The following is a 15,654-nucleotide window of genomic DNA, read 5'->3' on the forward strand; positions in this document are numbered from 1 at the left end:
GCTCCGCGCGGTTTCACCCGCGTTAAGCGTTTAGTTTACTACCCAAATAAGTCGTAGCCACGTCGTAGCGTAATGTTATATATTCGTAGTGTATAACCTATTAGGTGTTTTTAATTCGAACTGTAGTGCGATCCTGTAAGAACTCACTTCATTACTCACCCGTGTAATGTTAACAACCGACTTATACCATTTTGATGCGCGATTATTACTATGAACTATATACTTAAAATGTTATTATTACTATGGTCAATGCTGCATATCATTTTCTGACATTTCACGACCGTTTACTACGGTAAGTTTCGAGTTCGAACAAATAAAAAACTCTTAAGCTTCATAATATAATATTTGAAAAGACCAACGTTTTTCAACATTCACAAGTGAGATACGAAGTGAGTTCTTACGAAGAGCTAAACTTAAGCGATATGAAATATTTAAACTAATAACATTGCGCCGTTTATAATAACTATAATCCACAATTATAAAAAAATAGATCAATACTCAAAATAAATACAAATACGCGAAAGAAAAAAAATCAATGTTAAATATTACACCTTATTACAACCGTTGGTGTCAACATATGTTGACGCTTGTTCTTTGAACGGCCAGAGTTAAATCACAACAATGCCTGTGTTGTGATTTAACGGAAATTAGCATGCAAAATAGCATTCGTGATACCATTCTACACGGTACTTGTACATTGCATAATGATATGTACAATAAATTATTTTTTAATCTGTGTACCTAGTAGGTGTATACCAAAGTAGCCAAATTTTTATATTAACTACAAAGGCATATAGACTTATCTGTAGTAAAATTATTCGATTTGTACACGACTGCCACGCTTGTCTAGTCGGTGGCTTATAGGGTAGACCCCGAGAGGATTCAAACCCCAGCTCAGACCAATAAAGTAATAACGCAAGGTTTGAATGTTTTTATTACCAGTGTTGATGTTTTACTTCAGTGACGTAGTAAGACCGTTGGTCCTGAGCCTAAACTTTATATGGACGTGTCGGATCATCCTATCGAATTCCGCGCCATTATCACCGATACTTGTACACTATAATGTCTCTTGCGCAGTTGCCTAGTCTTCGCTCATTGGCCGCCGCGAAAGATATCCGTCACTAATATCCTCATCAAGCAATAGCTGGAATTTTAAGTTTTATCCCTAACAATATGCATAATTTTGTATATACTGATAATATAATTTATTTATTGATACATAATATGTGTATTTTATATTTATATTTACATTTGTTTATTTGTTTTGTTTTAATTAAATATTAATATTATTTTATTCATACTACCACCTACCTCATATCCTATCTGTAATTACTTACACCGTTGGTTGCCTGGAAGAGATCGCTATGTACCGATAAGGTCGCCATAATTGTACATTTATTTAGGCAGTATACATGTTCTGTATTTTTCTCTTTGTGGTGTGGTGTACAATAAAGTATAAAAGTAAAATAAAGTAAAGTATGCATCATATTATGTCTACGCGAACTATTTCGTACAAATGATTATGAAAGTAATTGAAATTCTTTAATATCAGTTTCTAAGTAAAAATAGTTTTTTTAATAATATTTATACGATGCAAGTTGTTTTAATTTGTATTTATTTATTTGGTAATCTAACAGTTAACATACAAAAGTATTATATGGTAGTATATTATATTAATTACGATATCGCATGTAATGTAATATATATTAAGTATTATATGGCATGTAACTAAAGCTAAAATGGGATAAAAAAACTAGAAGACGGTAAAGTAAAACTATCGAGAGATGAGAATCTAAAATAAGCATCGTTTTCTTTCATTGTTTTAATTATTTTAATGAATTAAATCTACTTAAATGCAATAAAATATTTTTCAAAATAAGCTTTAACATGCTAAATTTATTGTCTATGATGTTGACCGTCGAGGAGTTCCTTGGTCTGAAGCTGATCCTGGGTGTAGATCATCTCATGATTATTATAAAAATGCACTGGCATTGAAACTGAACAGACATTAAAAATTTCAACTCTATAGGATAAGAGGAAGTGATTATAATTCAGCTTACAAGACTTTTTTTTTGTTTTTTTTTTCGTGGGAAAATCCTCATGGATACCCTCCATATCTACATAGATACAAGGAGGGTTATGTCGGACTCTTACCGACTAAAACCACCACGGTTCCAGCGATCCACACTTGGTGAAGTTGCGGGTACGCTTGCGCATTCTTCCGCGCCTCCACCTGTGGCTGTTCTTTTTGTCGAACCCTTCGATGTTAAATACCCCTATTGGGATGTGCCGGTTATGCTCACATATTTCTCGACCTAGGGGACCCTATACTTTGAGCAATGAACTCCCCCTTTTCATTACCCGGAGGTTCTTTTCATGGAGGTAAATAGTTGGCGTTGCGATGCCGTCTGCACCCTGTTCTCCTTCGGCGCATCGGGTCTGCGAGTGCATCTTTCTCCCTTTCTCTCTCCGCCGCCTCCTTTTGCTTTATGACACAATCACAAAAGGTTATCACCGCCTTCCAGGACTTTTCGCTCTCTAGCATGGACTTTACCACAGCTGGTAGCGATAAATCTTCTCCTACAGCTGCAATCAAGTGGCGTCTCGATTCCTCCCATGCAGGACACACTTGTAAAGTATGTGTCGCTGTGTCCTCCTACGCTCCGCAAGCATGACAAATTGCGGTTGGTTCCCTTCCAGCTATTTTCCACAGATATCTCCCGAAACATCCGTGTCCTGAGAGAATCTGCACCAAATGAAAAGTCAGTGGAGAACGTTGCCTTTTACACCATTTGAGCAGGACCGATCGTATCGCCTCTATTGTAGTGTGGCCTGCAGTGGGCTCCGTCAGTCTCTCTTCCCACTTTTTAGAATAAGTATCGAAAGTTTATTGGCCCTCCATTCCTTTTCCTCTACTGCGCTGTAAAGACTACCATTACGTCTGCGGGATTCAGACCGTCGGAAATACGTCTCGGCTAGAACGAAACTAAAAACTAAAAAGGTGGAAACCTTCAAATCCCAAGGTGGAGAACCAGCGAGAACGCATGCTGCCTCAAAGGATATTGTTCGGTATCCTCTGATGGTTCTCGTAGCCATGATTCGCTGTGGTCGCCTTATCAGTGCTTTGCCCCGTACAGTGCCATCGATTTGATCACCGCGGTATAGAGGCGACGGCATCCATAGTTTGGACCAGCGACATTTGGGAGCAGGCGTCCAAGTGTATTTGCTGTGGCCACCAGTCTAGGACACAATTGTCGGAAGTGATCCAGGAATTTCCATCGACTATCAAGAACGAGGCCTAAATATCTAAGAGTCGATCCGACTTCAATGGCAACTCCTCCGACTGTAATACTAGCGCCTTGCGGAGGCTTTCATCGAGGACGATGGAAGCAGATCGCTCTGGATTTGTAGAGAGCTACCTCTAGTCCTAAATTTCGAATTCTCTCTACCACCTGAGACACTCCGGCAGTAGCAAGAATAGCGGCCGTTCTAAAGTCGCCTCCTCGGGCTGTCACGAGGGTATCGTCTGCATAGCAGACCAGGTGTACACCTTGTGTCAAGTCGCCTCTCAAAACCCAATCGTATCCAAGGTTCCATAGAAGTGGGCCAAGAACAGAGCCCTGGGGGACACCACAAGATAGCTTACGTCGACTCCATCCTCTTTGTCCTTTATACGACACTGTTCGATCTGTGAGGTAGGAGTCAATCAAACGGCGTAGGTAGAAAGGTACTCGGTGATACCTTAACGCTTCTCTAACACCAGCCCATGGCAAGGTGTTGAATGCATTGGCTATGTCCAAGGACACAGCCAAACAGACATCACCCTGTGCTATTGCTTGTTCAGCGTCAGACTTGACCCGCATGATTGCGTCCAGCGTCGATCGTCCTCTCCGAACTGAGTGCTCGACGACACGGGAAGCTACAATTCGTTCAAAAAGCTTGCCTACCTCGTCAAGTAGCACAATAGGACGATATGCAGTTGGGCTATCGGCCGGCCGTCCATCCTTACGAAGCAGGACTAAGTGACCCTCCTTCCATGCCACCGGGAATCGGCCTTGCTCTAAGCAGGAAGAAAAAATACACCTAAACTTCGTTGCAAATGCTTCGAGCGTCAGGACGTTGAGCCAGATTCGGCCCGAGATCCCATCCGGTCCAGGGGCTGCATTTTTGGAACGCAGACTTGACAAAACTGCTTCAAGCTCATCTTGAGTGACCATCGGCACCATGGCCTTAGCTTACAAGACTTGACCTATACAAACTAACCTAACAAACTAACCTTGCAAGTTAAATAATAACCTGTAATTATCATACAACTATTTCCATAAGAAATTTCAAAGAAACAATAAAACGGAAACACCTTTATTATTAGAAAACCTCATAACCCCTATTCTAAGTATAATCAAGACCAAAACCTACAAGTTTATGAATCACATTTGAATCATAAAAGCCGTGGCATTACGATAACCGTAACATCTAGTTCACGTCTTGACCGCTAGAGCACGCAACCAGCAAATTATATACTTCAGAGTGCGCCTTGCATTACTACATTTAAATCGATACTATTACTCGATCTATTCGAGTTTTGTTCATTTTCGCTCCTATATTTGCTCCTTCCAATTATATCTAATGGAGATTGCTATCACGCGATGCACTTGTGTTTAATTCGAGTCAATCTTGTAACACGGGAATGAGGAGGGCTAGCGTGCGTCGAGAATAGCTTGACACGAACGCGAACGCGATGTTAAGAAAATTGCACTTCTTTGTTAATAAGTGAATTTGTAAAACATATCCCGTTGTTACGCAAACAAAATCTAATACTATTCGTCTTAGTATTTTTTTTTACCTTCCACCTTTAAACAAAAGTTGACCTAAATTAAAAACATAGCAGTGACATTAAACACAAAATATATATTATACAAACGGTAGGCTTCTTGCTAATCTCATTCTCTACCTTAGCAAGTGAAAGAAAAACGTTTGTTGTTGTGCAAAAGAATAATAAACTTATAATAAAAATTATTTACTAATACTCCAACAAACAAATATATATAAATACATACATATTTGAATATAACATATGGAAATATATAATATACTTACAAAATAATGTATTTATTGACTTTACACTAATTTTTTTGCGCGAATCTGTAGAACAAATGTTGATATCGATACGAAACTGAACTTTATCCAACGGGAATGAGAATAGAAAACTTGAGATAGTCTCAATTAAATTCGATCTCGTAAAATGAGGTATTTAAAAATAAGAGTTTGATAGCGCGATGTGCGATAGGATTAAAAGACATTTCGATTAACTTTTACATTTTTGTTATACAGGACAACTACAATGTGCTTCATATATCTGCCATGTATTCGAGGGAAGACATCGTCAAACTCTTGCTGTCCAAACGAGGTGTCGATCCTTTCGCTACGGGAGGGGTGAGCATAAAGTAACAGCCTGTGTATGTCCCACTGCTGGGCTAAGGCCTCATCTCCCTTTTTTTGAGGAGAAGGTTTTGGAGCTTATTCCACCACGCTGCTCCAATGCGGGTTGGTGGAATACACATGTGGCAGAATTTTAGTAAAATTTGACACATGCAGTTTTCCTCACAATGTTTTTCTTCACCGTCAAGCACGAGATGAATTATAAACACAAATTAAGCACATGAAAATTCAGTGGTGCTTGACCGGGTTTTAACCCACGACCATCGGTTAAGATTCATGCGCTCTTACCACTGAGCCATCTCGGCTTGTTGTGAGCATATAAATCTATCTATTGCTTATATAATCTATATATTGCTTATATGTATATATATGTAAATGTATGTAGTAAGTATATCAACTAAGGATATTAAGTTGTAGATTACGAATTCACAAAAAAAAACCTATGTGATTGGTTTAGGTTTATATAGTATGACGAAATTAAGTTGTGTATTATATGACTTGAGACTTGTTTGACGAATATAATAAAAAAAACTATTAATTAATAATGTGTACATTTAATAAGATTTTTTTTTCTAACTGAACAACATGCGCTTTGTAAAATCGATTCCATACGGTTGAGACTCTTTTATAAGATCTGTCTTGGAATGCTGACATACCTTATAAAAAAGATGAATAATTGTTCTGACATTTTTAAAAACTTTCTGCACTCTTAAAACAAAGCTAAGCTTTTGGAACGTTTTAGCCGTAATCAAATTAATATGTGACTTAAAAGTTAATTTTCTGTCAATGTAAATACCCATGTCTCGCGCTTCGGTGACTCATAGTATTGTTTCCTGAGTAATTAAATTTAACAATAATTAATCTTACGAGAAAAAGAAATGTAGATTTTTTGTATTCAGATAGAAAGAGTTCTCTAAGCATAATGTATTTAAAACGTACTAAATGAGTGTGCAATCAGAGCGTTTCGTTACACATCTAAAATCTTGATATCGTACCTTGTTTTTTTAATATACATATTTATAAACACATTTTTTTTAATTAAACTTTTATGTACAGAGTCGTCAACAAACAGCCGTACATTTAGTAGCGAGCAGACAAACAGGAACAGCTACCAGCATCCTCCGAGCTTTACTTACAGCCGCTGGCAAGGATATAAGGCTACGATCAGACGGCGTAAGTTTTATCATTTCATTTATAAGTTAAAAAATATGTATAAGTTAAATAAGGGGTATTTAATTTTTTTTACATATTTTCTTTTTATTTCATTCGCAGCAACTTTTGCTGAAAGCATTATAATACATAAATTACTAATCATCGTTTAATAATTTATGTATTTTAATATTTAAAAATAGTAAATAGGCACTTAATATATTTATTCGATGGTTACTTTAAACTGTAACATTTATGTACTTTTAATATTGAAAAACCAAAGTAATTGAAGCAATTTATTATTATTAATGGTTTGAAATATTACCTACTTATTCATGAATACGTGGAATGAATAATGCTATTAAGCGGGTAATGGAACCCACATATTTAAAAAGCAATATTTAATACTTCTACTTAATTTATGAGTTTTACAACAAGCGCTATATATATCATAAATATTTATGTTCGCATAAAGCAATTTAATCTGCGTTCATCGCTCATAAATAAAGAAGACATTTCGTCATCAATGAATCGCACGGAAGACAATAAATTACAAACTTTATGTTGAAAACTTTAGAGTTTTGATTTGCTGGTAGTTTTTGGAATGAATAGCACTGATGCAGCATTGGTCATGACGATCGCGTGCAGTCGCCTGTCGCCTGGCACTACCATCCTCGACGGCTACTCCCCTCAAAAACAAGCTAGTAAACAAAACATGATGCCTAAAACTGCTAATTTTTTACTGTATTTCGTGTAATAATAAAAATATTGATCACACGAGCAGCATTCCTACATGACGCATCACGCATGTAACGGTAAATAATTAAAACGACGTCAAAAAACGGGTACAAGGATTTCATTTTAACGACATTTCGACACAATGAAAACGCACCACCCCAACGAATAGAAACTAGCTAATTATCCGTCGAGCTTTAGCCGTCGAGTGAACGTCATAACGCAAAATTTACAATGCAAATCAGCCGTGGAATATTAGTTACGATGAAATTCAAAATTAGTAATTTTAATACAATAAGTCTCAGTCTGCCCTACGACACGACTAGAGCAAGGCAGTTTTACAATGTCCTCAAACGCTGCTTTACTGATTATAGGAAAGTTCTGATGGAGGACCAAGTACGTATACGTTGACGATCTAGGCGTCGCCAGTTAGGTTACCTATTGCATGCGAATAACGATTGCCGTTCGATTTAATGTTATGTCGAACCGCCTATGAAGATTGCGATGCACATAAGTCGAAAGTATTGTTGGCATCGTGACGGTTCGGAAGCTCCGTGCTGTGGCATACCGCACTAGCGTGAGTAGTTCGTGCATAGACACTGCATCGTATGGATTTGAGTGCGGGTGAGAATAAGTATTCAAAGACAGCGCTCCTTCGCCATGTCTGATAATGGCAGAGACATGCCTACCAGCGCAAATTTAAGTTTTCGTTCGGGCGTACGCAGTCCACCCGCGAATTTTCAATCTAGGGATTTGCAAAAACTCGAGCTCAGTTTCATAGAACTGAATAAAGAGCGTGCGCGCCAAAAGGAATGGAAAAAGCTAATTCGCGACATGGTGTTCCAGAGGGGCAAGATCCCGTTGCTGTTGGCTGTAGAAGCCGGCAACCAGAGCATGGTTCGAGAGCTGCTTAGTGCGCAAACAGCAGAGCAACTTAAGGTAAGAGTTGCGCCTACTCATTATTTTGAGCAATCTGTTCCATGTACATATTTGCGTATAATTTCATCGAAAATAACCTTAAAAATACATACATGACACTCCAATGATTATATCACTTACATGATTCCCTAGCAATTTCCTATTAATAAGCCACTAAAATAGGTGTGTAGGGCTAAGATTTTTGTCTTATCTAAGGCCCTTGTACCTAGGCCTCTACTTCGGCGGGAGACACAGCTTTACACTTGGCAGCACGGAGAAGAGATGTGGACATGTCCCGTATCTTGATAGATTACGGCGCAGCTGTAGATGCTGTAAACGGTGCAGGACAAACAGCGTTGCATATAGCAGCGGCGGAAGGAGACGAACCGCTTGTAAAATATTTCTACGGCGTTCGAGCCAATGCAGCCATTGCTGATAATGAAGGTGAGCTGAAAAATAATCATGCTCTTGCAATATTATTTCGAAGATGCAAATTAAGACACGCTAACGACAAATATAACATGGAAGTAATTATATACATTTTAATATTTCATCATATTCGTAACAAAACTTAATACAAGTACAAATTATACAGTCTTGTTAATTTATAAATAATTAGCAAGATCAATTTAAACTTATCCTATTTTCATATATCTCAGAAACCGATCTTTATGTTTATATTTTTCAAACCTAAAAACGTTCTTTCTTGCACTTTTAAATGGCTTACTGACTATACATGACATTAAGCCTCCCTTTGTATTGTGCAATGAAGTATTAAATAAAATAAAATATGGTAATGCAACAGTTGAGTAAACAACTGTTGCATTACCAAATGAAAAATACATTAAAAAAAGAACTAAAATTATTTTATTCGTAAAGCCAATCTAAATTTTAAATATATATTGTGTGAAATTGCGTCAGGTTTGTCAAAAAAGTTAATATTAAATTTGTTCCATAATAGATCGCACTCCAATGCATCTAGCTGCTGAAAATGGTCACGCAGCAATTATTGAACTTTTGGCTGACAAGTTCAAGGCGTCGATCTTCGAGAGAACAAAAGATGGAAGTACACTTATGCACATAGCTTCGTTAAACGGTCATGCTGACTGTGCTATGATGCTATTCAAGAAGGGTGTCTATCTTCACATGCCAAATAAGGTATTTTCTCATTCGGTTCTAGTTACAACATAGAGTTTAAGCATTGAACACGCAAGAGAACAAAGACCCATAAAATATATTGCGGTAGCGGTGTAAAGCTGAATTATATTACACTTTAATTAGAGTAATATTGCTTGTTATTACAAAATTAGACCTATATGTATGTTTTTAACTTTTTTAAATGATGTTTGATTTATCATTATTTTGCTTTCACTTGGAAATTATTAAGATTATTGGATAAAACAAATGGGTCCTAATAAAAGGTCGCGATGTCAAATCCCGGCAAGCATCATTGAGTTTCAATGTGTTTCATTTATTTTTATTCATAATTATGTTTCGTGGTGAAGGAAAACACGGTGAGACAGATGCATAATATGTCAAAATTGAGTTCGCCATGTGTGTATACACCAGCCCGCACTGCGGCGTATTTGAATAAGCTCTAAGGATTCTTATCGTTCAAGAAGAACGATGTATGGAAGAAGTTAATTACGGGATGATATAGCTCATCTTCGGCATTTTATAACTTTACCTTTATATCTATTTACAAATTCTTATAAAAACTATTATTTCCGAAAAAAAAACGAAACCAAATTACCATAGATGTAATTGTATAATAATATGAGTGTTATATTAAATTGAAAACATGTAAAAAGTTACATCAATTTAAATGTAAATGAAATGACATGTGGGACGTAAAACGTGAGCGATTACTTTCCTAGAAATTGACTTTCCTCACGGAACGTCCTTGGCAACAAAGGAAATTAAATCATAAGATCTTGAAAACATAAATTACATTGAATTGTGCTATAAAACCGCTTACATCCTTACTTATTTTTATCAATTCGAATGTGAGTTGTTTGTTATGTTTACACGTCTTTACTACTCAATCGATTATCATGAAATTAGGCTTACAAGGTGTCAGGGGTACAAAAGATATTTCTTACTTTTTACTCATATAACTTACTCTTGAAATACTAACGCCCCCCTTACACGTGGGTGAAGCCACCGACGGGGACTAGTAATATAAAAAAACCTTATAATAGTACTACTGTAGCTACTTTGAGTATTCTATAAATTATATGGAAGGTTTTATATCATTTATTATGAAAATGTGAAGCATTGACACTACTATTCAATCAATCACACACACACAATTGTATGTGAATTGAGTTTTTTTTTTTTCATTTGTTTATTTACAACTATGGTAGGATATAAAAAGGATACTACCTACCATAGGCACCAGCGACTCACAACCAGAAATGATAACTAAACTGTTCACTCGTTTAGTTGCAATTATTTTTTGTGGTCATAAATAATATTATTAATAATAAGTAAAAGTAACAGCCTGTAAATTTCCTACTGATGCTCTAAAGTCTCGCATCTTAAGGATAAGGTTATGAGGCTTCTACCACGCTTCTCCAATGCGAATTCGATAATCATGAAACAAATTTTCATCCACCATACACGAGATAAACTTTAAACACAAATTAAGGACATGAAAATTCACTGGTACTTGTACTTGTAATCGCAATTTCTGATTAAGATTTACTTGTTTTAGCCACTGGGCCATTTCAGCTCATTTACTTAACTCAATATTGTCCATATTTCTTAAAATAAATGATATCATCTCCAATAAATTATTAAACTATTCATGAGGAGACGCTATTTATTTTATTTTACCCATTAGTATCAAATTATAATAACAGTGCATATTATTTTGATTAGAAAATTTGAGGCAAATAGTAAATAATTTTGGTATCGCGACTAATGAATATGGAAATGATTACGTTATCTGGTTTAATAAAAAAAACTTCACAATATCCATCAGAAATACGAAATTACTCAGCATTTTTCTATTGATTAACCAAACTAACGTAGAATTTAAATTAATTTATTATCATTTTCTCTTTTATATTATTAGAACTTTTCGTATTACAGGATGGTGCTCGAAGTATTCACACAGCAGCAAGATACGGTCACGTGGGAATCATTAACACTTTACTCCAGAAGGGGGAAAGCGTCGATGTCACTACTAACGTAAGTAGAACTTTTGAACTATTGCAATTTAAAATATTACTTAAGGATTTATATGGTAAATAAATTGATAGATAATTGAAAAACTCGTAATAGGTCATATTAAAAACGTACTCGTTGTCGTTATTATTATTTCTATCATTATTATAATTTTCCTATTGGCAAATTCGATTCGATAAATGACCATTAACGCAACAGTTCAATTGCGGTTCAGTCGAAGTTGTATCGGAATAAACTCGGAAACGTATCGTAAACGTTATTAATTAGTAATAGTAAAATTGGTTTCGTTACGATTCAACTGCGGTTTATTTTTTTTGGGAAAGATCGTCATCTTTTTTTCAATTTAAATCCGACAAGACAATAGTTTTAAATTGGTTACGTGACCTTTGCAACTTACAAGCGTACTAACTTCAATTATGCAACAAATACTGGTGGAATACAAGTTATTTCCATATAACGTCTATTTTTTTTTAATGAGCAAAATTTCCAGAAGACGAAGAGATAAAGACAACATATCATAATGAATGACTGTATAACCAAATCAAAACCACGGCTGCCTTCGTTTTTTGCTACATTCACTGCATTAAAAATATTGTTTTCATTAGTAATTATATTTTAATCTTATTCATTTATTAATATGTTGTTGTTTTTTATGTTTAATATTATGCATTTGACAGCTAGACCAATAAAAAATCGGGTACTTGTTCATATGTTTTACAGATTACGTGACGACAAGCCAAGAATCCTTAAAGGCGTTATTAAAAAAAAACTAGTCCCAACATATATTTCGCAAAAAAATCTATCATTCTTTCGTTCTATTATATAAGAAATAAAATTTAATTAGTCGTAATAATTTAATCCAACGACTTCGAATACGCTTTCAATAAATCAATCCCAAAGTTATTTTATTTCGTTCATCAAATTAAAATAGATGCTTTAATCGTTCAATGGAATCTTTTACCAATGTCTTGAGAAGATTGAATAATAATGGCTTAAAAATATTACGCCTTCACATAATAACTTTTATACTATACAAAGAAAATAATTGAATGACTCAATAAATATGTAAAAAAGAAAAAAATGGTACTATTATAAATTTAATCAGAACTTTATATTAGAATAGACCCAAAAATCTGTAAAAAATATGCAAATATTCTGCAGGATAACTATACAGCCCTCCACATAGCAGTAGAGTCGTGTAAACCTGCTGTAGTGGAGACCTTACTTGGTTACGGTGCTGATGTTCACATACGAGGCGGCAAACAGAGAGAAACTCCACTACACATAGCTGCTAGAATTCCTGACGGTATATACAATTTTATTGAAGTCTATAATTAAATTTCGACACAGCTATTACTTTGCTATGTGTAACGCACGTATATGTGTTTAACATATATATTAAATCCAATTAAAAATTATATATAGTCTGATAAGGAATAAAAGGAAAGTAAAAGCTAATGATATGTATTATACATATTTCTAATAATATTTCAGGTGATAAATGTGCATTAATGTTGCTCAAGTCGGGCGCTGGACCAAACAAAGCTACTGAAGATGGTATGACGCCAGTGCATGTTGCAGCGAAATATGGAAACCTGACCACTTTAGTGCTTTTGTTGGAAGATGGTGGAGACCCTTTAAGAAAAACAAAGGTATTGGCTAATACTTACATGTTTATTATAATAATCGACTTTCTAACAAAGTAAAACAACTACCATAAAAATAATGTATAAAGTGTATAAAATTATAAGAGTAAAAAAAAATTGCTTTTCAGTCGGGTGAAACACCTCTTCATATGGCATGTCGGAGCTGCAAACCAGATGTTGTGCGACATTTAATAGAATTTGTCAAATCACATAAAAGTGAAAAAGTTGCAACTTCTTACATTGATACCGTTGATGAGGATGGCGCAAGCGCATTACACTTTTCCGGTCAAATAACAAAAGAGGAAGTCAAAATACCTTCTGCTGATAAAGAAGTGGTCAAATGTCTTATGCAAAATGGTGCTGATGTGTCTTTGCAAACCAAACATGATCATGAAACGGCTTTTCACTTTTGTGCGATCGCAGGTAATAATGACGTATTGACAGAAATGATTACCGATATGTCTACTGCTGATGTAAGTCGAGCTCTTAATAAACAGAATTCAATTGGATGGACCCCTTTGTTGATCGCATGTAATCGAGGGCACATGGAACTTGTTAATACTTTACTTACCAATCATGCTAGAGTAGATGTATTTGATATTGAAGGAAGATCCGCTTTACATTTAGCCGCTGAACACGGATATCTGCAAGTATGTGACGCTTTACTAACAAACAAAGCTTTTATTAATTCTAAAGCGAGAAACGGACGTACAGCTCTTCACCTTGCAGCAATGAATGGTTTTGCGCATTTGGTTAAATTTTTAATCAGAGACCATAATGCGATGATAGATGTACTCACGTTAAAGAAACAAACTCCTCTACATTTAGCAGCAGCGAGTGGACAAATTGAAGTATGTAGGTTGTTGCTTGAACTTGGTGCCAATATAGATGCTACAGATGAACTTGGTCAGAAGCCTATTCATGCTGCTGCGCAAAATAACTACTCAGAAGTTGTGCAGTTATTTTTACAGCAACATCCAAATCTTGTAATGGCTACTACTAAAGACGGAAACACTTGTGCGCACATAGCTGCTATACAAGGTTCTGTAAAAGTAATAGAGGAACTGATGAAGTTTGATAGAACTGGTGTGATATCAGCGAGAAATAAATTAAATGATTCGACGCCTTTACAATTGGCGGCCGAAGGAGGTCATGCGGATGTAGTTAGGGTTTTAGTAAGAGCTGGAGCTTCATGCTCGGAAGAAAACAGGTCTGGATTAACGGCTGTTCACTTGGCAGCAGAACATGGCCACACAAATGTATTAGATGTAATGCGTTCCACGAATACGTTAAGGATTTCGAGTAAAAAGTTAGGTTTAACGCCCTTACATATTGCAGCGTATTATGGTCAAGCAGGTACAACATGACACAATACTTCCGATTATTACAACGATCTTTTATTTATTAAGAAACATGCTTATAAATGTCAATCATTTCAGAAACGGTTCGTGAACTTCTCTCTCACGTCCCAGGAACTGTCAAATCCGAACCTCCTACAGGGGTGTCGTTGGTGCCGATATTAGGTGCAGAATCAGGACTCACTCCACTCCACCTTGCTGCTTACAATGGTAATGAAAATGTTGTGCGATTGTTACTTAATTCCGCTGGAGTACAAGTTGACGCTGCTACTAATGAAAATGTAAGTTACTAAAATTATTACTGTATTAATAATATGTAAGCAATAACTATATAAGTAATATATAAATTATTTGTTTTTTTTTTGTTTTTAGGGTTACAATCCACTTCATTTAGCATGTTTCGGCGGACATATGTCTATAGTAGGCCTACTTTTGAGTAGATCAGCTGAATTACTTCAAAGTACAGACAGACATGGAAAAACCGGTCTGCATATAGCATCTACACATGGACATTATCAAATGGTCGAGGTGTTACTCGGGCAAGGAGCTGAAATTAACGCAACAGATAAAAACGGTTGGACACCATTACATTGTGCTGCAAAAACTGGGTATCTTAACGTAGTAAAATTATTATGCGAATCAGGAGCATCGCCAAAAAGTGAAACAAATTTGAATTGTGCACCAATTTGGTTTGCCGCTTCGGAAAACCATAATGACGTCCTAGAATACCTTTTACATAAAGAGCATGATACACAATCACTAATGGATGACAAAAGATTCATATATAATTTAATGGTGTGCTCAAAAAATCACAACAATATACCCATTGAAGAATTTGTGTTAGTTTCACCGGCACCTGTAGATACGGCAGCAAAACTGTCTAATTTATATATTAATTTATCGACTAAGGTACGTAATTAAAAAATCGTTTTAATGTTTGAAAATACAAAAGTTTACTATACGTATAATATCGTATAACAGGAGAAGGAGCGTGCCAAAGACCTCATTGCAGCTGGAAAACAATGTGAAGCTATGGCTACAGAACTGTTAGCGTTAGCTGCTGGTGCTGATTCTGCCGGTCATATTCTTACCGCTACGGATAATAGAAATATAGAATTCTTAGATGTTTTAATAGAAAACGAACAAAAAGAGGTCATCGCGCATACAGTCGTACAGAGATATCTTCAGGTAAAAAATAGGTAACTTCGTCTACTACA

The 15,654-nt window shown here is 35.8% G+C and overlaps 1 protein-coding gene across 1 annotated transcript in view; it reads left to right on the top strand.

Moving 5' to 3' along the window:
• LOC126771221 (serine/threonine-protein phosphatase 6 regulatory ankyrin repeat subunit B) overlaps positions 1-15,654 on the top strand; it is a 46,192-nt gene that overhangs the window by 26,140 nt on the left and 4,398 nt on the right. Inside the window, exons 3-14 of the mRNA XM_050490979.1 lie at positions 5,332-5,433; positions 6,496-6,612; positions 8,170-8,262; positions 8,472-8,685; positions 9,203-9,399; positions 11,338-11,436; positions 12,595-12,739; positions 12,928-13,085; positions 13,208-14,435; positions 14,519-14,718; positions 14,810-15,346; positions 15,419-15,625. Of these exons, the coding sequence (XP_050346936.1) occupies positions 5,332-5,433; positions 6,496-6,612; positions 8,170-8,262; positions 8,472-8,685; positions 9,203-9,399; positions 11,338-11,436; positions 12,595-12,739; positions 12,928-13,085; positions 13,208-14,435; positions 14,519-14,718; positions 14,810-15,346; positions 15,419-15,625 (3,297 nt within the window). The remainder of the gene's footprint in view (positions 1-5,331; positions 5,434-6,495; positions 6,613-8,169; positions 8,263-8,471; positions 8,686-9,202; positions 9,400-11,337; positions 11,437-12,594; positions 12,740-12,927; positions 13,086-13,207; positions 14,436-14,518; positions 14,719-14,809; positions 15,347-15,418; positions 15,626-15,654) is intronic.

Source organism: Nymphalis io, chromosome 10, assembly GCF_905147045.1.
Source record: "Nymphalis io chromosome 10, ilAglIoxx1.1, whole genome shotgun sequence".
In the NCBI taxonomy this organism is placed as follows: domain Eukaryota; kingdom Metazoa; phylum Arthropoda; class Insecta; order Lepidoptera; family Nymphalidae; genus Nymphalis; species Nymphalis io.